General features: G+C 37.7%; 1 protein-coding gene across 43 annotated transcripts in view; it reads right to left on the bottom strand.

The window, feature by feature from the left end:
* The window catches only part of RBFOX1 (RNA binding fox-1 homolog 1), a 1,203,461-nt gene that overhangs the window by 49,674 nt on the left and 1,129,723 nt on the right, over positions 1–24,064 (bottom strand). For 37 of the 43 annotated variants that reach the window (XM_071444294.1, XM_071444285.1, XM_071444280.1 and 34 more), the window contains one exon: positions 16,032–16,112. The exons of the other annotated variants lie outside the window; for them this stretch is intronic. In XM_071444294.1, coding sequence (XP_071300395.1) covers positions 16,032–16,112 — 81 coding nt within the window. The remainder of the gene's footprint in view (positions 1–16,031; positions 16,113–24,064) is intronic. 43 annotated transcript variants of the gene reach the window in all.

A 24,064-nucleotide genomic window follows, 5' to 3' on the forward strand; every position in this document is an offset into this window, starting at 1 on the left:
TCCAGTGATTTTGCCAAGTGAACAGAGCGTTGCTTTTGTTCAAGAGCTGGATGATTAACCAGCTCTTAACTGTGTAATAAATCAAAGAGTTTTTCATATCTTTTCTCATTTTTTTGGGTCTGCACCATGTACATAACAGTACCTTTCAGTCCTTCAAAGGAAAGAGTTGTATATCTTAGGAACATCTCTGAATCCACATAATATTCAGACCAAATAGAAATAATTTAACCATATAACAAAGAAATTAACTCAGACATTTTTATATTTTCATTGAATCTGTGAACATTAATTACCATTCCATGTGAGACTTAAAATATTTTAATCAGAAATTGAACAGTAATACCACATTAGAGGCTTTTCTTTTGTAAAACTTCCCTCTTGATAACTTTCTAATTGAAAAAATAATAATAAAACTCCAAAACAAAAAACAAAACTTCACACTTTGCTTTCTCTGGCAGATTTTTAAGCAGTGCTTCATTACTTCATTTCTCCTTTGTACATATATTGCATGTCAATGTTAGAACAGCTCTGTTGGCATCAGGTTACATCAAATGTACTTCACTGTATTTTTTTTTTATTCAGTATGTAAATAAAGAAATTAAACAAATATGGCTTAGCAAAGCCCTAATAAAAAGCAAGCAAATGGAAATACCGCTGTATAAAAATTTTCAAATCTTAAATATGAATTGATTTCAATCCTCATTTAGCATCAAATTTTAAAAGAAACCTTGAATTTGAAAAAAAGAAAATGAAAAAATTCACAACTTTTAGGCCTTGCTGGCTGAACATGTGAAGGTAAATACAGTAATTATGGTGATTTCTCTATTGCTGCCTTACTGCTGTGGCTTTGGGCCTTTGCTAGGTCCTTCTCTCTGACAAAAAGGTTACACAGTAATTCTGCAAAGATTTACATGCCTGTGATACAACACAAACCAACTTTACGGCAATGCAAATAAATTAGATATGTCTCAGAAAGTGCAAATAGCATATGTTATAAGGAATATAAAAGGAATTTATAAATCCTAAAGATGAAGGTGAAGAACTTGATATTCTGTTGATAACTTTTCAAGCAACTGCATTTAAGAAGGATTAAAGGAATTGTACTAGAAAACATATCTTTTAAGGAATTTCACAACATCTGTGAAATTTGGATGCTGTAAGTATTTTTGCATATTCAACAAGGTTGAGTATTGACCAGTCTAAATAAAGTAATGACAGAGTTATGACCTGCTGCTAGAACCATGTAACTTCTGTCCTTTTCCTTTCCAACTATACAGCCTTGTATAAAAACTAATAAATATACAGAGGAAAATGCTAATACAATAAAAAACTAACACAATATGCAGAGAAAAATGCAAAATACAGTTTTAGATAATGTTCAAAAAACTACAGACTACACTACCTACTACACTCCTTCCAGTCTAACAAGTTTTCTTTTTTTCTTCACCAAGCTTTTGCTCCTTTCCAGTTACAGGTGTTGGACTGCATGGAGAACTGATCTAATCCAGGGCAGTTATCTTTGTGTAAGAGCCATGTTCAGCTGCAGTCTGCCTGCCTTAGAAAAATCACTGCTTTCCAACTAATAGGCATTGCTAGAACTAGGTTTCTCCAATAAATTGATTGTTAATTTGAGTCTTAAAATAAAAAATGCAACTAACTAAATAAAAAGAAAAAAACCCAACACAGCAATGCTCAGAAGAGTTTGCTTAAGTAAATAGGTGGAAATGGATTTGAGAGAATGTCCAGGAAAAATTGATATCTGAAATGGTGGACATGATAAATGATAAAGTGCAGCCTTCAGGGACACTCCTAAACTGTCAAAATCAAGAGACTTTTCACTGACCTAAATGGCAATTAGGAAAAAAAAAAAATCAGACAACCTTCACTTACATCTGTAGTTTTCTAAATATTGACAGAAAGCAGACTTTCACAAGAAGAAGAGAAGTGATAGAGAAAATCCAGCTAACTCAAAAACCTAGCACCAGCAATGTAGGATATGTAACACCATTGTGGGCTTGCAAGACATGGGCTAGAAGTCCTGCCCAGAGTTTATTTGCAGTAATTAATTCTTTGTAATGAACACTTATGTTTGGCAATATTTACAATAGTTGTTCTTTTAGGGTCCTAAGCAATAATTAAAACCAGCTGGAATTGTTGGGAGACACCGAGAAAATGACTCTCTGAAAGAATGAACCCCCAGCGTGGTTTGTGCTCACAAATTTTTCCTTTGAATTGTGCCATTCAACCCAGCTTTCACACAGACATATTAAGATACATATTTTGCAACAATTGAGCATTTATACAAAATTTTCTTTATTCTTCATGGCAGTCTTACCTTGGAAAGAATTACAAGGAGGGTCATTGACCTCAAATCTTTGACAGTGAAGACTTTCCACAAATAAATGCCACTGGAAAAGCAGAGTGCCTCACCAACAAATGGTTCAAAACCCCCTGGTTTTTATTATTATTATTATATTTTTTATGAGAAAGAAGGCTTTCTCTTAAAAAAAAAACAGAAAAAGGAAGAAAAGAGAGATAGCAGGGAGAGTCACTTAGTCCATAAGAGTTTACCAAATCCAAAACCTGTAAGGGAGGCTCAGGAGTCATGGGAGATGCTAAGACAAGAGAGTGATCTTTTTTTTTTTTTATCATTTTCAAAGGATCTGCACTAGAAAAGATGAGTTTGAATGAGAAGCCTGAAGTAGTGCAATTGTTTCGCTATGCTTGCCTTACATTGCTCTCTTAATAAAGTCCCAGAGCATGAAATGTCTAAAGCAAAGCAAAGCACTAAAAAACTACAGAAGCAATTAGTGGCAGGCAGAGCAGTGAGGTGTAGCTCTGTCAGGAAGAGGATCAGACATGATGGAAACTAAACATGGGACCAAGAGTGGCATTGCAAGGCCTTACAGTCAGGTGAGGTCTAACAGTTGAGTTTATTCATAACAGAATGATATTCATCCCAAAAACTGATCTGGGTCCATCTGAAAAGCAGAATATCTGAAATCACATTTTCTGTTGTCAGGTTGTAATATTAGACATTGAGATTGGAGGTAAAATCATCAACAGGTTTTGTTGTCCCAGATTTGAGTTCAGAAAAAAACCCCATAATGCTCCTTTAGCCCAGCTGAGAAATTAAATGGGCAGTAGGAATATGTAATAACCACAGAATTTATTTTGCTACCAACTTTTTAATATCCTCACCCCAAAATAACCAGCAGAAGTGGCAGCATTAGAACACAACTGAAGAATGGACTTCATAAAAAGAACTTTATGAAAAGGGTTGTCCCATCAGGAAGTGTTAAATGCTATTAACCAGTCCCAAAAGTAATGAAGATAGTAGCCAGGAGGGGCAGAGGTTTTAATGACTTACAGTTTGTAGGTCAACCTTCCTTAGTGCCTCAGTGCCAAGCTGCTGAAAGCCAGTCAGTGAAAATGCCATTATAAGGGGGTTGAAAATGTGTTTGACTCTCAGCAGGGAAGCATCTGAGCCCACTTCTAAGCAAAAGTAGCTTAAATTCATCAAAGTAATTTGATGACTGGAATTCTTCTGATCTGAGACTGAGAAAAGGCAGATTTCCCCAAATGCATGTTGATGATAGGAGGTGATAACACGGGGTTATAAAAAGAAAGGCTTTTCTAAGGACAATACATAATCAAACATCGAGACATAGAAAACAATTTACATTTTCATCTAATGGCCCCATCCATTCTATAGATATTCATTCTGCTATTCAAATATGAATGAGGCTACAACCACAAAACTCAGTTCCTACAGTCACTCAGCAATTTCAATTTTTCAAGTTAAAAAAATTAGAATATAAATATTATGCTGTGGAAATCCCTGGCTTTGCTTAATATAATTACCCAATATCATACAAATCATCTACTACAGCCTAAATGAAATTTTTTTAAGAACATTATGCTGGTAAGATTTCTTCTTTAAACTTGTTTGTTCTATTTTTATACTTCAGGGGATACTATTTAAAATGTATTATTACAATTAATATTGTCTACAAAGTTTTCTCTTGTTACACGTTGTAAAAGTGGAATCATTCTCACTTCAGTGAACTTCATTTTAGATCTTAAACATGAAACATGGCCAGCAAACTGCAACATTTAAGCAAATAAAAAGGCCTTTGGAATTAACAGTATTCATAGTAGTGTATCAGCAAAATTTAGATAACTAATGATTTTATAGGAAAAGCAAATATGAGCATAAGGAAGAAAAAAATCTTTGAGTTCACAGGCAAAATTTAATCAAATCTTAATTTTTCCCCGAAGATAAAATATAAGCATTTGTTTTACTAATCTTTTATTAGATGAACACGACAGGGAGGTGCACTTTGTAGGCACCATATCTCAACAAGGCCTGGGAAAACAAAGACTGAAGGAACAATGAAAAGCTTGAGTTCCCAAGAAGAGGAACATAACCTGGCAAAAAATACTTAAGGGTTATACACTGCGTATTAAAGTTTTAAAGCTTTGGGATAGATGAAAGAGCAGCAGATGCAAAAGACAACAGGGGGCAGATTTTGTATCAAAGCCATAAAAATATACAGCCACTTTAATGGGCAATTATTCTTCACATTTGTGCTGCGGTTTGAATTTGTATGAGGGTGCCATATGCCCCAAGAAAGGTGTGCCATCAAAATGGATGAGCAGATCTACCTCTCATCACTCCTAATCTCTCCTCCTCTGCACAGAGTAGCGGGGTCATCTGCCACCAAGAGTTTGCAAATGTTTTATGGGGAAGAATTTTAATGCTCCGTCGTGTCGGAATCGGTTTGTCGCTAATTTACTGCGGCACAGTTTAACTGCTGGAGAGACGGGGAGACACATTTACATCATTGCCATAGTTCAGGAGGATCCCCGTTGAGGAAACACAATAAATTAAAAACAAAGAGATATAATGGGTAGCACGCTGAGAAAGGCTAAGCAGAATAATCTATATGATATTATCTGAGATTTCAGGAATGGAATCAGCAGTTTATCCCAATGTGTGCTGTGTTCTCCCTTCTCTGTAATAGTAATAAGTATTATTAAGTGGCATTCTTTGAATGAATTATAAACACTGGGCTAAAGAGGATTTGTGCATTTAAATACACAGACCAAAGCACACTGCAAGCAAAATGTAAGCTCTGTTAATACAGATTTTAACATGAAAATATGTACATACACACACTTCAAATTCAGGGTAAAAAAAAAAAATCTTTAGAAAGTTCACAGTGTTTAAAATTACAGGCTGAAAATACATTTCTTCTCTTGCCACTGTTTTGAGATGATTTTTCCTAGGATCTAGTTGTGAATTAACTGCATTCAAAGGAAATTTCCCATACACATCAAACACAGTCACAACTGGTCACTTCTATTTGTTTCTTTCACAAGCTATTTATTTTTTGAACCATACTTAAAATTATAGACCAATTATTTCCTTACCATTGGAAAAAAAAATGCATGTCAGTATTATACACTGTTGTTTAGGAATGAATAAATCTGTATTTTGGAGAAACCCCTACTTATAGGACATTCTCATTTGAAATGCATTAAAAAGGAAAACAAAAATCTCTAATTAATGTACAAGTCTAATCACCATTCTCCACATGGAAGAGTAATTTTTCACTGTTCATTTGCTCAGTGTAATCTCAAAACTGACATAACAGAAAAGCAATGGCCTATAAATCTGCTCTCATTTGTTTCTTTAATATTCATATTCCATTGAACTACAGCTGCTTGTTGCTGCAGTCTATTACAACATGCAAAACTGTCGATAAAAATATTATGAAAGGCAAGATGTGTTTCTTCATGGCTCTGTGTGCCATTTATTTGGAAAAAAATAACAACAAATGACTCATGGATTGTCCCTTAGTTCGCTGCACGCCGGGCGATTAGTGATTAATTACCTTGCTGCAAATTGACATGGCACAAGGAAATTGACACAGCTCTGATTAATTAACTTTTTTATGCAAGACAGTTACTTACAAAACACTGCACACTGTAATTGAATCCCTTTACACAACACTACTGCATTAAGTTTCCTGTCAAATCCAAATTAGCACCAAATTTCACAGAAATGTGGTGAAACTTTTTACTCTGAGGTACATGTAAATATTTCTAGAAAGGGGGCAGACAACTGCTTTAAAACACTGTTTTCAAATATTTCAGCCTCAGACATGGGAAGAATAATATTTTTAGAATTTTCCATACCAAACTACAATCAAAGGCACACAAACAAAACCATAAACTAAATATTTCAGTAAAAAGCAACCTATTTATTCCTGTGTTAAATTATAGGAAGATGCTTTACTGTTTGAACAAAATTTCATCTGCTCATCTTAAAGTTGTTTTCAGATCTAATTGTTCTATTATTTCAATGACTTTGATACATTGACTTCCTTGTAATTATTTTAAGTCTAGGTGGAGGTTTTTGTTTCACCTCTTCTCATGTACCAATAAACAATGCACTGGTGGTTTCTCTGCAAATGGCTCCCAGGACATGCCATTAATTTATAACCCTCTGAGCCAAACCTTGATGCCCAAGCCTGGAAACTCTCTCATCTTCCTGCCTGAGCTTTTTCCACCTGAGGGTGGCTGGTCATTGGCATAGCTGCCCTGAGAGGCTGCAGGATCTCCATCCTTGGAGATGTTCCCAAGCTGTTGGAGCCTGGTCCTGGAGAGCCTCCCCAGGCTTTGCTGCTGGAGCAGGGGTGGAGAATTTGTTCTCCAGGGTTCCCTCCAACCTCAGCCGCTCAGAATTGGCCATTTGGTGGTTTTGTGGTTATCAGAAATGCCCTTACACCTCACCCTTCTTTAACTGGATTGCACATGCAGCCACCTGACATCACCCTAAGACATCAAGGGGTTTCTAAGAACAAGCAGAAGAAAATGGAGGATGTGAAGAGATACAAAGGAACAGGTAAGATGACTGAGAACTCTCTTTGTAAAGCTATGTAATGACACCAACCTACACCTCTGAGTTTAAAAGAAAGCTATAACTGGTGGTGAAATTACTTATGATGTACTTAAAATCAAAATGAATATACTGCATAGCTGAAATTACAAAGAGTCGAGGTACAAAGAGCAGTTGGCTTTTCACAAAGGAAACAACTAAAACAGAAGGGAAAGATCAGGAGGTAAAAAAGCACCCAGGCCATAAAGGGAAAGAAACAGTAGAGATCAGAGAAGACATGTTTGATCTTAAATTAAAGAACAATCTTCAAATATAGATGATCAAAGTGATCAATATCTTGTCTGGTGTTCCCAGTTATTGGACAGCTCTAAGTTTCAAGCAAATGGAAGAAATCCCCTGTGACTAACAAAGCACAACTTCCAAGACAAAGGAAAAAGGCCATGGATGTGGAAAGCTGGATGAAGAGTAGCACTGCTATAAAGAGATGATGAAATTTAGTAATTTGAATGTTTATGAAAGTCAATTATTAAGTGACAAGAAATACTGTTTAGATGACACAAGGATTCCTAAAGCTCAAAAGAATTATTAAACTGTAAAAAGAACACTGTCAGAATGCATTGGGAACAATTTAGGCAGAAAGTAACAGAGGAAAAACCCAGCTGTTAACCTAATCCAAACCATAAAGGAAAAATTGTCAAAACAAAGAATTGCACCTGCAAAGTCATACTGATACTAAAAATGTTAATTCCTAAAAAGCACTTCTTATCTGTGAAATTCAGGTTGAATTTTGCTGTACACAGCACAGTTCCAAGAGCCACGATTGAATAACAACCATCACAAAATAGAGTGACACTAAGGTGTGCCTTTATTAGAAACCAAATCTTACAGACTAAGCTGAAAAGCACAAAATTAAGAGTTTGCTGTGTGACAGACAGGATGATTTGAGATGTACCACAGTCAACACTGTGGGTCTGGTACCAAAAATGAGTGACACCAGCAGAGAGGATGCAGAGCCAGGGAAGGTGGCACCCAGGACTGTGCTCAAAGGGCTCTGATGTACAATTGCATCACAGAACAAAATGCAAGATAATAAATACTGAATGTAATTCTCACTATGTAAACCAAATGTACACAGTAAAGGTAATTACTACATGTAATTGTCACTATTTAGCTGCATTCTGAGAAGAGCAAGTCCAAGCAGTCCTCCTGCCCTGAATCACAGGATGGACACCAGTGCTGCCAGAGGCCAAGTGCAGTGTGCCCACCAACAGCAGAGCACCAAGGGAAGGCACCTGAGCTCCCAGCTGTCCTTGGGCACACACAGCTTTTATTATTTCAACTACAAGACAGAGATATGCTCCACAATTTGCTATCTTTCCAGCTATCTCCCACTACCCACATGTAGGGTTGTCTATAAGTGGGAAAAAAGTCAGTGATGCAATTCAGGGCATGTCTCTCTTTCCAAAAATTCCCAAACCTGCTAGTTCAGAGACACTGCTCCAGCACAAAACAGACCAACACAAGAACAAGGGTAAATAGCAAGGCCCTGAAAAATTCATTTTTTGGGAGTGAATCGAAAGCCACGTTTACAGGTTTTGGACACACACAATGTATTTTAGTGATGACTTATAAATAAGTAATCATTTAAAATATGAATAGACAGGAGGTAAAATGAGAGTTATCCTGAAAATTGTTGCAGAAATACAATGTATACTGATACAGAACACCAAAAATGCTGTAGGAAGAATTTCGGGCAACACTGCCAAAAAAATTTTGAAAATTATAAAACAAACCAAAAAAAAACCACTCCAAAAAAACCCCAAAGAGGTTCACTTTACAGTTAAAAGCAGGATAATACTTAAATCAAGAATGTAATGCTATGCATATGGAATGCTATACAGTTTTACTAATTTTTTTTAAATTTTGTAATATCTTTATCTTACTTGAAAGTCAGTGGTGTTGTCCTGTGTCATAGCAAAGCCCAAGACAGTGGGACAGAACAGAACCTTCTAAAGACTTTTCAACATGGGATGACATCAACATTTCTCTACACTTCTGTACACCAGGGAGGGAATCATGGAAAGCCATTCCCTTCCTACTTACTGTTGGGATCTTCTTTATTTAAGCTTTCACTTAAACCCACTGCATTCAACACACAAAAGGGAAGGGCAATTGGCACATTTCTCCTGGTTACTACTGGGTGATTCTCTTCATAAATAAAGGCAATTAATTCAGGAAGCAAATCAAAAGATAGTTTGACCCCTCAATGTTCAATAATAAGGTTTTTGTAGCCTGGAAATCAGATTGCTCCTCTCAGATATTTGCACATTTCCCTTTGGCAGGATTTTTGTGCCCTCAGTCAGGAACTGCAGCGCTGCAATGGTTAATTTGGTTAATTAATGGCCCAATCACAGCCTCCTTTGCAGGATGCTTTACCTGTTTCCTACGAAGCAATGAGCAGACAAAACCACCAAGGTGTAGATACAATGTACTGATATATATTTCATTGGTGATGAACTGACTTCCCATCCCAATTGAGCTCAAGAGAAAACAGACCAATTAAAAATTTAGTTTGCAGAACCTTTCTACATTCAATTCAGAAATACTGAAGCGCTGGCAAATTATACCACATGAATACTCATGTTTTAAACAGCTCCTGACCCATATTCTAATTCAAAACAGCAAGCCTGCCAAACAGTTAAATGAAGAAAAACTACAACGATAAAATCAGAGCAAATGAATCACTGATGTCATTGCAATATCTGTCTGTTCAGATTTAATGAGGTCAGTCGTGACTGACACACAAAACCCAGGGAAGGATACACCCAGTGCCAGAGCATCTACCCTTCAGCTGCTTGGAGTGGCAGCAAACTGCCATCATTACAGTATAATTTTCAGGTAATTACAGGTGTGCAACAGATTAAACATGACAAAATCAACAGGATCAAGGTTTCCAACCAAATACTTCCACTAATGATTTGGCTCAGAAGCGCACTTTGAATCACCTTTTGGAAATTTCTATTTTCCCTGTGTCATTTCCTTGGTACTGAAAATATCCCAGAACATAATAGAAATGTCAAAGGTCTTCCTTCAATCCATTAGTAACGCCACAGGAAAATAAAACCTGGAATGTCTTCACTGAAACAAGCAAGATGAAGATAGTTCCATACAGCATTTTTTAGGTGGTTTACTAATATTCCTAAGCCAAGTAACCTATTTCTAAAAGCAAGGACATACCACATAGACAAGCTTGACTTAATTTTCATTTCTGTAGGAATGAGTCCTCAAACACACTAAATCCTACAGTTAGATGTGCTCTTTATAAAAATAAAATGTATATTTATGGTTTTCCCTGTTTATTGTATAAGCAAGACCCTGAACCATCCTCAATCTATGAATTAAAACAAAACACTCACAGGAAAAAACAATCTTTTTAAAACTAGGACATATGTCTGCTATATGTAAGTGTTTCAATATAGAAAAAAAATCCCACATCATGTAATTAATACTTTATGCTTGTTCCATAGATTTTCCTTCTCTCCTATCCCACAATGCACAGAATAGTAGGAATATTGGGTTAATTTTGGGACACTTCTAATATCTGCTCTGACAGAACAAAATGTATTTTCCTTGCTTTAAAAAAACCCCCAAAACTTTAGCATTTAAAATAGTTCCTGTCAAAAATATTACAGGACCAAAGGTTTCCAGGGAATTTTCTAAAAGAACTGCCTTCCCACCTTTCAAAAACATCTCATCTTTGCCTTGTTGTTTCCTGGTGGCTCATAAGCTAAAATCCCAGGGCAAGATAGTTTATTGTTTTAATATCTGTCTGATGCAAAGCAAAAGGATTCTCTGGTGAGTGCTTATCTGTCATATGTACTTCTGTGAAAGGAATATCAAGATAAATAAGATGTTCTAGGGCATATCATGGGATTATGAGCTTGGCACTCACTGAATTCTGTTTAGAAATAGTTGAAACAATATATAAAAAAGACCCCCATCTACACTGATATTTTGAGGATGTGAGCTTGAAGAGCATTGGGTTTTAAATATTTTCATTATAGGGGGTTTATGCTATTTTAGTATGAATAGAAAATGAACACTCAAGTTCATAAATGGGACAAACAAGATGAGAGGAAATAATATTCATAATTTAAACAGTTAAAACAATAAAATTCCATTCTAATAGTACAATGGACTGTGAACTTACTTAGTATTAATTAAACTCAGTGTAATGGCATTTTCTATATTGAAATGAATAATCAGTGATCTGGAAATTCATTTAGACCATTAGGTTAATTAGAGAAACTGATGGAAGTTTTATCAGACAATTACAATTAAAGAACACGAACAATGTGGGACAGATTTATAAGCATTTGTACCACCTCAATCATTTTTGCTGAATTCCACCACCACTGCTTCCAAAACTGTAATCAATATATCAATTAAAAAATGGGCCATCAACTTCATTTGCCCTTGAGTATGATAAAATAAAACGAATTAATATCGGATTTTGCATTTTCATATTTTTCTTCTTTTAATTCTATCACTTGACTGCAGTATGAAAGATTTATTTAGGAGCTGATAAGCAGGCTTACTGAAGATGAAACAGCTCTAACATTTAGGAAATCTAAGCCAAAATTGACTTCAGTTTAAAATGTACTCATTGAAGTCAAGGCAAAATGCACTTTTATGGGCATGCTATACATTTGGGAAATAGAGATGTTCATCTGCACATCATTCTGAACAAAAGCATGGAGAAACTTCAAATATTTTACCATACATGTGAGCTACCCATGTAGCTAATAGTGAACTATCCCTTCAATGTATGGTCAGAAAAATTCACTAGTAGATACACTCGAGCATCTCAATGCTTACTTGGAGCTAAAATAAAAACTAAAAGTTTCAGAGATCAAAGTGCTGATTTAGAGAGTAAAAAATATTTAGCTGCCTTTGAACTTCCCCTTAAATTTTAAATCCCATCTCTTCCCATTGCCCTCCACAGGGCCTGGGTAGGCACACCTGGACAGTGCTGAGGGATGGGAGGCACAGCTGGAGGGGGGGCACAGCTGGAGGGGGGGCACAGCTGGAGGGGGGGCACAGCTGGAGGGGGAGGCACAGCTGGAGGGGGAGGCACAGCTGGATGCTGCTCCCTCGCCACACCAGCGAGGGCTGGGTGAGCCCAGGAGTGCTGGGAGCCAGTGCAGAGCAGGAGGATTTCTACTGGAAATGTGTCTCCTCTTCCATGCCCTGCCACCAAGGACGGGGAAATTATTGGGGGACAGAGCCAGGCACACACTGGGAAGAAAAGGGAAAGCAAACATGATTTTCAACCAGAGAGGTTTCCACTGCCAGGACGTTGAGTCTTGGAACAGATGACCTCCTGAAATTGTGCAATCTCCATCCTTAGAGGTGTTCTGGTGCAAGCAGGTTCTTCCAACCTGAATAATTTCACAATTCTACAACTTCACATCTTCCATCTCGCCCATGCTTTGGCTCTCATGAGCTCCCGCTTCATTCACATTTCCAGGCACTTCTACATTATAGAAAAATGGGGGAAAATATGCATAAAACAGTTTTTAAAAGTTCTTGCACAAATTCAGATTTGTATTTTTGCCTTTCTGATCCATACATACCCAGCTGTGTTACTGTCCTTGGCAGAACAGTGATACAGACATTCAGGGACAGAATTATTTTTTTTTTCTTCTTTTGAATCTTCCTTTTTGTCCAGCAGGGTCTTAATTTTCTCATGGATCCTACTCACGTGTGGCTTCAATTTGGAAAAGATCCAAAACTATCCTTGACACATTTCTTATTTACCAGTAGATACAAATCTCCTCAGGATTTTAAAATTCCTTGTGGAAGTAACTATTCTAAAGGAGTGAGGGCAAAAAGACACTGTCAGTTATGAGCAGCCAAAATGTTTCATTTACTTTCAGGGAGATATCCTGGGCCTCTAGGAAGATTCCAGTGAGTGCTGACTCACTGGGATTTGGTGAACTCCAATCATTCCTGGCTGGATAGAACTCCTCTCAATACTTGTCTGCATCCTGCATTATGGCAATGATGAAGGATTTAATTGAAATCTGTTCTATCAGTTCTGCCCTGGAGATGCCAGTCCTGTGGGAATCTACAGCAAACAAGGTTTTCTGCCTGGATTTCCTGCCCGTGGTTGTCACAGGACCTGCCCAATCCGGGATAGGAGCACATTTGCATGCTGAAACTCTGCTTTCTACATAAAAAATTATCCATTCCAACAATAGGTGTGCAAATGAAAAACTGATCCAGGTCCCATCTTCTCCTTCAGCATAAGAGAACAGATGAGGCATGAGAGACTATTGCTGCTGATTTGTTCCACTGCTTGCAGAAGAAACAGCTCATTTCTTTCTGTATTACGTGAAGGGCCAGAAGTGATGGAAGGAAGCAGAGCCATGTTTCCATCTCCTGGCATATGCAGAGGTGTAACTAATCATTGTGCTGGGAAATGTATGGTGCAATACACATAAAATATATCCTGAAGAAATAAAATATCAGAAGGGAAAGAGCAGCTCCAAAAATTGCAGCCTGCTTTCTGGAGAGCCAGTGGGTAAAAGTGCTCACAGCCAACAGGGGCTGCCAGTGGCCAGTACAATTACAAACCAAGAAGCTCAGGGTGAAACCAAGCTAGCCAAATTAAGAAAAATACATCCTACAACCATGTTCCAGCCCTTCATGCCTTATAACTCAGGAGCAAAAGATGAACAGTCAAGTTAGACAACATTTAGAAAAATGGGGACTATCCTCTTCCAAATATCTGAAAACTCCTAAGTGCCATTAGCACTCTGTGAAATTGAAGTATCTTAGATGGCTTTTGAAAAATCCCAGCAGACTCTTTCCCTTCTGTTAAAACAATTACAAATTGAAAACCTCTTAATTCTTACATTGTAAGTGGTTGTAAAATATCACAGTTACAATATCAGCAGTAACAGAATAAACGATTAACAAATTATTCAAAAAGGAAGGCTGAAATATTGTTGTCTACATGGAATGATAATGGCACAAGTATTCATCTCCTAGACACTAATGTTGACTTATCAGTTATAATTTCAATATTACAAATGTGCACTAAAATGGAATATAGAAGATCCTTAAACTAATAAAAGAAATGAGACGAAAGTCAACCTTCATTTCTATTCACTATTTCTAGTGGAATTTCCTATAGAAATGAAGCTATTTTACATCTTTATTGAAAGTTTTGTAATAAGGAGGAATAAAAACCTAATTACAATACGTAGTAACTGTAGTAATTTTGTGTTATTAGGAGTTGTGACCCTGTAGGGGAAACTGCATTTTGGCAAGAGGAAATTCTATACATAATAAAGGAAAAATCACGAGTTGCCAACACACAGATTCAACAGAAGTGTAATCATTTCTACTGCAAGGGCTACCAGCAATGCCTGCTATGAATCTGTGTATTACACATTGCCCAGTGGGAGACAGATAGGCAAAGCTTGTTTATTTATGTATTTGGCATAATTGAAAACAAACAGGTGCTTGTTAGGATATCATTATTCAAGGAGCACCACGGCAAAATAAGATTTTCCAACAGGACTGACTCAGGAGACACAAAGGAAACAGTGAACTCCAGAGCTCAGCTTGCTCACAGGGTCTCTTTGGGGAATCAATATTAGTGGAAATATCATCTGATGGAAACAACAATCCCAGCAATAAAATTCCTGGGGTACAACTCAGTGAGACAATAGGAGCAACAGGGTAAACTTAGGAAAAGCTTTCAAAGAAGCCCAATTTTCAGAAAATCATAACAAACACTGCCCCCTCTTCTCCAAAAGAAGCTCCTAATAGTGAAATGAGTGAAAAGTTGGGATCATTTTCCAGGAAAACAATTGTCAGTCAAAAAGGAGGAGTGCACTAAAAATTTCTAAAAGGGAGCATTAATTTAAACTAAGTAAGTATTTCATATCTCTGTGTTACTATATAAGAAGTAAAAAATCCCCACTGCTAGAGAAAGGTGACATATTAGAAAATATTCTTGGAGCACCTGGAAGAAAATGCAGACTTAACTGACATTTTAATTTGCAATTGAAAACACTTGATGCATTTGGTTAGTTCACTGTGCATTTGTAGGCTCCAGACTCCTCATTTAAAGGGGATCCCATATGAATCCTGGAAAAGCAGCAGCTCCAGGGATGCCATTGATAATGTTTGACATAAAAGAATTATATGACTGTAGAGATGATCACTATGGAACTCTTTTGTCCTAATTCCTGGATTTAATTTAAAAAAATAATTATTTTAGCAGTCTAGATAAGCTCTAAGGGAGTAGAATTGCATTCTGGATTGAATGCAATCTTCATAAAGAGCATATCTGATAATGCTGTTATATCAGACCATGTATTTTCTTTACAATGAACACAGAGCCAGGGCTGCTGCAAGCTGCAAGCTCCTGCATTCAGCTCCAGGTTTCTCACCCCACTAGAGGCCAGAATGAGAATCAGTGGTACCACCAATCCAGTCTGAAACACTCCCAAAAAAGGTTTCTGCTCACAATTTCAGAGGACACATCTCTACTCCAAAGTTTTGTACAGAAAAACGGCTGAGGGCTGCATCCATCATGTCTGTCAGCTTGTATCTGTTCTTTATACTAGGGTAGCTTTTTATGCCTCAAAATACCCCCTTTCATACAGACTGTTCCTTTTGGAAAAAAAGACTTCATCTCTAATTCTTGACCCAATCAAATGGTGGCATGGTAACGGATGTTTTGTGTATTAAATCATAGTTGTGAGCAGGACAGAAGAAACACAACATCTTCTACACAAAATGCAGAGCACATAACAGTACTGGATTGCAAAAACTGTCACTGTTATTGTAGAACTTTTGACCATTTCTATACAATATTGCAATATAGGCATTTTTTCCTTTTTTTAAAAATACAATAGACTTTGAGAATAAAGATGCAACTAAAAACACTGAATTATCTGCTGACATGACTTACATATGTTTATAAACACCACATTTACCTTAGCAAGAGCTGTTGGGAAAGTTGACATTTTTAGGGGGCTTAATTCACATTGATGTGCTTTTGTCACAAAAACAGAACAAGAAACGAGCCGTAACACTGGCTTACTTGTGGATGTGTATACTAGTGAACTGGGGGCACTGTACACGGGAGATCCCTCCTGGTTTGCCTGGCACAGCAGCACCCTGCCTACAAGAAAGAGAGAGAGAGTGGTATCTGGTTTTGGAACACTTCAACTGAACCTCAGTTTTTCATCCCAGAACACAAATCAAGTCACAACCGGAATGGCGCACTCAAACTGAACTGGGGGCGCTTTTTGCGCTTTTTTTCTTAAAAAAAATTAAAAAAAAAAAATAATAAAAAAAAAGCTTTCTTTTCTTTTTTTCTGCTTTGATTTCAAAGCAGCAAGAGCCCAAACAACCCCAGTTTGACATTGTTGGAAAAGCAGAACACAGACATGTCCCCAACGCCCAGGCCGCCGTTATCCTGTGGGGACCACGAGCGTCGCTGGCTGCTCCCTGTCCCTGTCACCCTGCTTCTCCCAAAACTGCTGCCCCAACCCACCCTGCCCACCCTGCCTCCTCAACCCCTGGCTGGAATGAGCCTCCTGGAGCCAGCACAGCAGGAAAACCACCTGCAGCATTCCCAGCACGGACACCAGGCCAGGCAGGACCTGGGCTCCATCGCTCCCATTGTCACGGGGTGATCGCTGACACATCTGAGTTCAGCAGGGTTTGCTCAGAGGAATGCACAAATTTATTTGTGAAAATATATTACTTTCCAGAAAATAATCTGGGTTCAGGATTAAGAACAAAACCAGATAAAACATTTTTTTTTCCCCAAGGAATAAAAAGAAAAAACAATAACCAAATCCATTTAAACCAACACTTTTGCAATGCTCATTTTGAACAAATTACACAAGTTTAACGTTATTCCCTTTTTTTCTTTTAAATGAACTTAAATAAAACATGACAGGTTTTCTTCAAATTGTATTTTAACACACTTAGCTGAATACAGATTGAACATTGCACTTTCAAACTAGGAAAGAAACTTCTCCACTTCTGGAGTACAGTCCACCAGGAAGAGTGGGATATGAGACATCTGGTTTTGCAGATATATGTGCATATATCTGTATACACACACACAGGATTTTATACACACATACACTGACATGCCTCAAGCTGTCAGGATTTGTGAATCACACAATTCAAACCCATCAAATCTTCCTGGAGATTTGTGAAACTTTAGACATTGTGCACTGACATGCAATGGAATTGCACTGAGTTGAGTCCAATGTGTTTGGAAGGACAGGATTAAGTACAAATGGTAGGCACATTTTCCACAGCATTACAGGAGCGATCCTCAACTTCCATTCACTGGGCCAGAGTTCTCTCAAAATATATTAAAAAAAATTTCTGTCATTAACCAGTTCTTTGTTTGTTGCTTGCAGCTGACACTTGAAGGAGAAATACTGGAAATGCTGAAGAGTAATAAAATAATTCTTATAATTTATGCAGTTTAACTAAGACTGTGACTACTGGAAATCTCATTAATTACTATGCTTCTAACCTTCCCAGACAATAGCACACCCTTAACTAACAGGATTTAGAGATGCTTGCTCTTTTCCACAGCTAATATAACAGATAAAATACAGAACAAGCTCATTTTCCCCCTTACTTGAAGACAACATATGCTTGACAGTATTGATGTCTCTCTCAGCCTTCAGCCCTTGTGTGGATGCTGGCAAATGAACATGCAGCTATTGAGATCCTAATTACAAAATATAAAATAAATAAATAAGTAAGCCCTGTCCACACACTTGTCTGACCCCAGGAACGGGGACGTTGGAATATGGGAGAATTTAACACCACAGATGCTCCCAAACCTGAGCTAGTGCAGAAGCCTGCAAATGAAAGTGAGCTGAAGAGCCAGAGGCATTCATCTGGCTGAGGGAAACACATGAGGAAAATCATGCATTTCCATTAGGTTTTAAGAATATGACTTCAAGTATGTCTAGAAACAGAGCAAAAGACTTTTAGAAGTCAAAGGTTACAGTTTATTTACATTATTCACCATAAATCCTAGATAACACTTGGCTTCCTCCATGCTCCATAGGTATTTTCCTACTCTTTGTAGCTAATGATCTTATATTTTCTTCTGATTTCATCTCATGCAAATCCTATTTTCCCTACTCTAGTCATCTAATTTCTAATTAAAGTACTTCAAAACAGATGCTTTTTTCATCTCTGCTACTAGAGTGTATTTAATTTCTTGCACAGAGCCTTCTAATTATATTTTGACAATCTGCCTTTGAATTTGTACATAATATTAATACTGATAACTAAAACATTATTATTAGATTCCGTTAGAAAAAAAACCTGGAACTTTTTAATCTACTTTAGTAAGAAAAGATTATTTCTTCTGCATCTAATTTTGGTATTAAAAATATTTCAATTGCAATTGATACAAGTGAGGGAAGACTGAATTATTGACAGTAAGATCTTGGATAAACCTGAGAACACAGAAACAATCTATAAATTCCCCAATGGAAAAAGAAAAAGCATTATTTTTCCTCCAGAACACTAAATTCTAGTGTGATAGAATAAAGCATTTGTTTTTTGGTTTTTTTTTTAAGAATGAGGATTTTAGTATAAATTTTGAGGGAGCAGTGGCAGAGGGGACACTGAGGGGACCAGCCTGGGGTCAGGGGCATTACAGAGCCCCTGGAATGCTGCCTGGCAGCAGGGACAAAACCAGGTGTCCCAGGATCAAAGACTATTCCCACTCATCCTTCTCTTCCTCCAGTTTTCTCCTCCAGCCCCTGATTAAGAACGTGCTGTTTGATGAGGTCCTTTGCTGAAGCACCACAGTTATTTTGAGATATAATTACTCTAAAAATATTCAGGACTGTGGAAAAAAGTGATGTGCAGTCATTAATATTTTTAGAATACTTAAAATTCAGTTCCCAGTGGTTTCAAGATCTCTGACTAAATGCATTTCTCCTTTTTTTTTTTTTTACTTTCAAAAATAAGTTTTTTGTGTACAGTTATTTACATGATGCAGATAAACTAATCCACTGAAATACCAATGGTGCTGCACAGAGTGCTCACTGCCTCCTATAAAACAGCTAAAAAATTCAGTATATTTCTCCAGTCCTCAAAGAGCCAAGAAGTAACACCAAGGATCAACATGTGGACTCACCCACTAAATTATACAGGATTTTTAAACCCCTGCTGTTAAAAATAGCTTTTATCTGGAACCACTGTGCAGCCAGCACTACAGGCAGCTCAGAAATACAGATCTGCAATTAGCTGAAAAGAATTTACACAATTAGCTGGAATGTCTCATGGTATTGTTTGTGGAAGTAGAAATTGAAATCACATTTTCTGCAGAAAAAACCCATATACCATTGACTACAATCACGTTGTTGGTGTAAAATTAACAATGGTGCAAGGCTTGATTGTGGGCCCAGCTCTCTGCTGTCACAGGAAGGAGATGAAACTTGCAGAAAGCTTTCCTGGCAATGGTTTAAAGTTTCTATACCATGACAGAGAACCTGAGCCTACAATGCACCACCTCACCATACACAAGGCATAAGTACCTTGGTTCATGGACCTCAAGTTTCCAATTCTCAGGGCTGGCATTTCTTCTCCAAGAATTTAGGGTGGAATTAGAAAAAAAGAAGAGGAGACATGTTGCTTATTGGGGGTTTGCCCTGGGACACAACAGAGTGAGACATGAGGGGACAACGTTCCTCTCACTCCAGGAATCCCAGGGAAACCCAGCTTGACAAAAAACTCTTGGGAGAGCAAAGGGGGGACAATGTTCCTCTCACTCCAAGAATCCCAAGGAAGCCCAGCTTGACAAAAAACTCTTGAGAGAGTGTGACTGTGGTCACAAGGGTTTTCAGGATGAAGAAGAGATGAGAATGTTGACTTTATGATCAGAAGGCTTGATTTATTATTTTATATGTTACATTAAGACTATACTAAAAAGCAATAGAAAGGAAAAGGTTTCTTCAGTAGTTAGCTAAGTTAAGAATAGAAAAGAATGAATAACAAAGATCTGTGTCTCAGACAGAGAGCAAGAGCCAGCTCTGCCATGAGTGGTCAGGAAATCCAAACATCCACAGGAGACCAATCACAGGTCTACCTGCTGCATTTCACAGTAGCAGATAACCATTGTTTACTTTGGTTACTGAAACTGCAGCTTCTCACAAAGAAAAATCCTAAGAAAAGATTTTTCATGAAAGATGTCTGTGACAAGAGAGCAAAGGGGGGACAATGCTCCTCTCACTCCAGGAATCCCAAGGAAGCCCAGCTTGACAAAAAACTCTTGGGAGAGCAAAGTGGGGACAATGTTCCTCTCACTCCAGGAATCCCAGGGAAACCCAGCTTGACACAAAAGCTCTTGGGAGAGCTGGGAAGGGCCAGTGGTGCTGAGTTCTCCCAGCATCCACCTGCTGCCTTCACAGCCAGGGGAAGCACAGAAGCATTTCCAGTGGCAGGAATGAACCAAGTCAACATCCAGGGCTGGGGTTTAGTGCACAGGTGGCTAAAATGAGTGTTTGTCATACAGGAACTCAGTAACTCACTGCACACAAGGAGATTTAGTGATGATTCTATTACTCTAATCCCTTGTACTCTCAGCTTTGCAGGTAAATCAGCTGCTCTTTACACATGTTTTTTTCTATTGCATTACCAAAAGGAGCTTTTACTGCCTCTCACAACTAAGGACCAGTTCTTCTATTCTTTAATACTATTTACAAACAAAGAAATCCAAACAAAGCCACAGGAAAAAGTGATTGAAAAATGAAGCTATTTGAGTCTTATTTTGCCTACATCATTATAAACTGTTATTTCAAGAGCCTAATCTAAATCTAAATCTTTTAAAAAGCCCATTCTTTATTGAATTCAGTGATTGTTTTTTTCATTTTCTTTTCCTCTCAGTCCAGCTGGATGATAGCAAGTTCTCCCTGAGTCAGTTCTGATCATTCTGATCACTCTTTTCCTTTGTGCCTTTTGCAACAGCTATTATTCCTAAACACTTTTGTGCTCAATGAAGAACACATGAAGAAAAGTGTAAAACTGCATCTCTCATGAACAAATCAGGAGATTTCCAAGTGTATCAAGGATCCTTATAAACAGTCCTTGTCCTCTCTTGGTTTGCTGTTCTAAAAGTGTAATTCAATATTGGCATTTTCAGACAGAAATAGCACTATTTTTGTTCTGGTCTGAAATATTATTCTGTGATGGATTATTTCAGAATGTCTCACAGAAATGGATCAGAAACACCTAATAAAAGGCTCCTGTTGTGCAGTAATGGTGTATGTTAGCTTCCATTGTCCCTTCTGACTGGGGAATTTAAAGAGAGCCTCTCCAGCCTCTCTCCTGAATACATAATGGTAGTTAAGTGCTCTCTTAGCCCTTCAGTATCAATAGTCAACTACACAGACTTAGCATGCTTTTAAATATGCTGTTAATTCAAAAAGAAGTGCTCTTTGAGGGCCTTCAGTTATCTGGGCTCTCTATAAATTGAATAATAGCCTTCAGATTTTAACACAACCACTTATGGATGGTTGTGTTGATACACTGGATTGTTCCATCCATTATTAACAAGGAATAAAGTAGCATAGCCCCAAACCCCACGCCTCCTTTCTTCCAATTATGTTAAAAATACAAACAAAAACTATGTTTAATCCCACCAAAGCTTATATATAGTTTCACTTAACAAGAGGGTAGGGAGGAGAATCTAAAGCAGTTGATGTCTAAAGTTGATTTTCCTAAATCCAAACCTCTTCTGACAGCAAACCTGAAATATATTCAATTATTGAACAGCCTGGGTGTGCTTGCTGCTGGTAATGAGAATCTGTGCTCTGTACATACATTTATGTAGTAGGTCCCTGACTCACATATAACCTGATATACATTGTTTAAAATAGAGGGAGGAGAGAAAAAAAACACACCAAAAAACAGCCAGTGTAGGGGTCTCTAAGACATTTCCTGCGACCTCTCCTTCCAAAAATTCTATTTAAGACATTAATTTTCCTTTCCATCCCTTTTCTAAGCATAGTGGATGTTTCTTTATCATCACCTCTTAAATGTCCCCAAAACACCCAATGAACTGTGGCCCTGATTCAGGCTACAGCAATGAATGTTACAGCAAACATCATTTGTAAGCCACCCTTCCAATTATTCTTTGCTGCCCATATCATCCATTTCCCAGCTATTTGGAAACAGCCCTCTCTCCCCAGCTATTCCTGTGCAGAATCCAGGATGCTGTCAAAAACTGGGATTGGAAGGTGTCAATATCATGCAAGTAAAAACCAGAGAAGCAGCAAAGTTAGCAGCTCTGGTGTGAGACAATCCCCCCTAACTCCCCTTCTCCCCTCTGTAGGATATAGAGCCCACCCCACAGTAACAGGGATCTCTCCTCCTCCTTCTCCTGCCTGCTTAAAAACACACTCTGTGCCTGACTCGTTTCTAATTGAATTAACCACCTTCCATAGACTGGCTGCACTGCAGGAACAATTCATGCCATGTTTCCATTCACAAAGTAAAGCAATTGCAGCAAACTGCCCTTTCCAAAAGATTTATCAGCCACAGGCATCCCTTGTCTGGTAACTAAACTGAAACTAAATTGCACAAATTCAGCTGGTGCTCGTACCAAAATCTGCACCGTGCTTAGGGAGTTTATCTGTGCTCCTTAGTGAACTTAATTATTGCAATCCAAGTGTAAATCCTGTCAGCAGAAAAGTCTAAAAAACTGGACATGCATTATGTAGTCATAAAAAAAAAAAAAAAGAGTGCTAACATCAGGATTTCCTGCAAAATATATTTGCTCTAAGATGTCTCCCTACAACCCCAGGGGCACATAAATTCTGTGACCCTCAGTGCCATTATTTTATACTGGGACATGCATCCCACTGAAGTTGTTCAGGATCTTTCAAAACCAAGTCTTTATTCCTCATCTTTCTAGGTCCTCTAGCAGCCATAGCAGGTAAATGATGGCTATTCTTGGTTCACTTGTAACTTGGAGAAAAAACATGAGAAAAATTCCCAAGTATAAACTTCTGAAGTAAACCCTGAGCTGGAATTATACTCTGCTTGAAAGGAGATGCTTGAGAACACACAAAATGCACTCATGTTCTGCTGATAACTCAAATGTGTTGCATTCATACATCTGCCTGTTGAATAAAGATTGCAATAGGAAAAAAAATCACAGAATAGATGAAACTGGAGCCTTTCTGCCCAAACACAAACACTAGAGTTTCAACATGGCCCTGCAGGGATTACAAGTGGATGTGTTTATGCTTTATCCTCTCATATTGTGTCAAGACACTATTTTCTGTGTAAATTACCTATTTCAGTAAATCTATAAGACAGAGATGCAAATCTAATGCAATTAGATGCAGAGATGCAAATTACTAATCCCTCAGTTCTCCTTGCTTACACCAGCGAATGCTGGTTCTGACTTATAAATAAAATTCTATTCTGAATGACAAGCTGAGAATATAAAAGACCAAAAATTGAATCATCATGCATAATCCTGGCTTTAGCTAGTCTATTTCCTCCCTAGCCCAGACAGGTTCCAGAATTTCAGCAGCATGAAAAACCATTACAAAAATGGTAATGCAATGTTTCCAAAGTTTCCAAAGCACTCACTTTTACTAGAAGCAATTCTATGCTTGGAGATTTCCAAAGAAAATCTAAGAGCACCAAACCAACAGAGCTTGTAAACTTGTAAAGCACAGCCCCCTCTCAGCTACCTCCACAATGAATAAATGAATGAAAACTGTATTTTGAAAGTTCCTCTCAATAAGCATTATGAAATGCAATTACAGTGCATATTGGGGATCCTGTCTTCCAATGCCCAAAATGGGAAAAAATATGTAAGCAGGAAGAGATAATATTAGCAATATGTTTGGAATACAATTAACCATAATCTTAAACTGCTTTAGCATTAATTTACAGATGTAATCAAGGTTTAACACAGAGCAGAGTTGTTTTCCATTCCACTTAACTGTATTAACTTTACATTTCATATATTACTTTATTACTTTACATTTCAGAAGAGTTTGTCTGCCTGACAGTCCATCCTAACACATGCATCTTCATAACCTGGTTATTCTTCTAATCAGA

This window comes from Agelaius tricolor, unplaced genomic scaffold (genome assembly GCF_023055355.1).
Source record: "Agelaius tricolor isolate 1412-34295 unplaced genomic scaffold, bAgeTri1.0.p SCAF_19, whole genome shotgun sequence".
NCBI classification, from domain to species: domain Eukaryota; kingdom Metazoa; phylum Chordata; class Aves; order Passeriformes; family Icteridae; genus Agelaius; species Agelaius tricolor.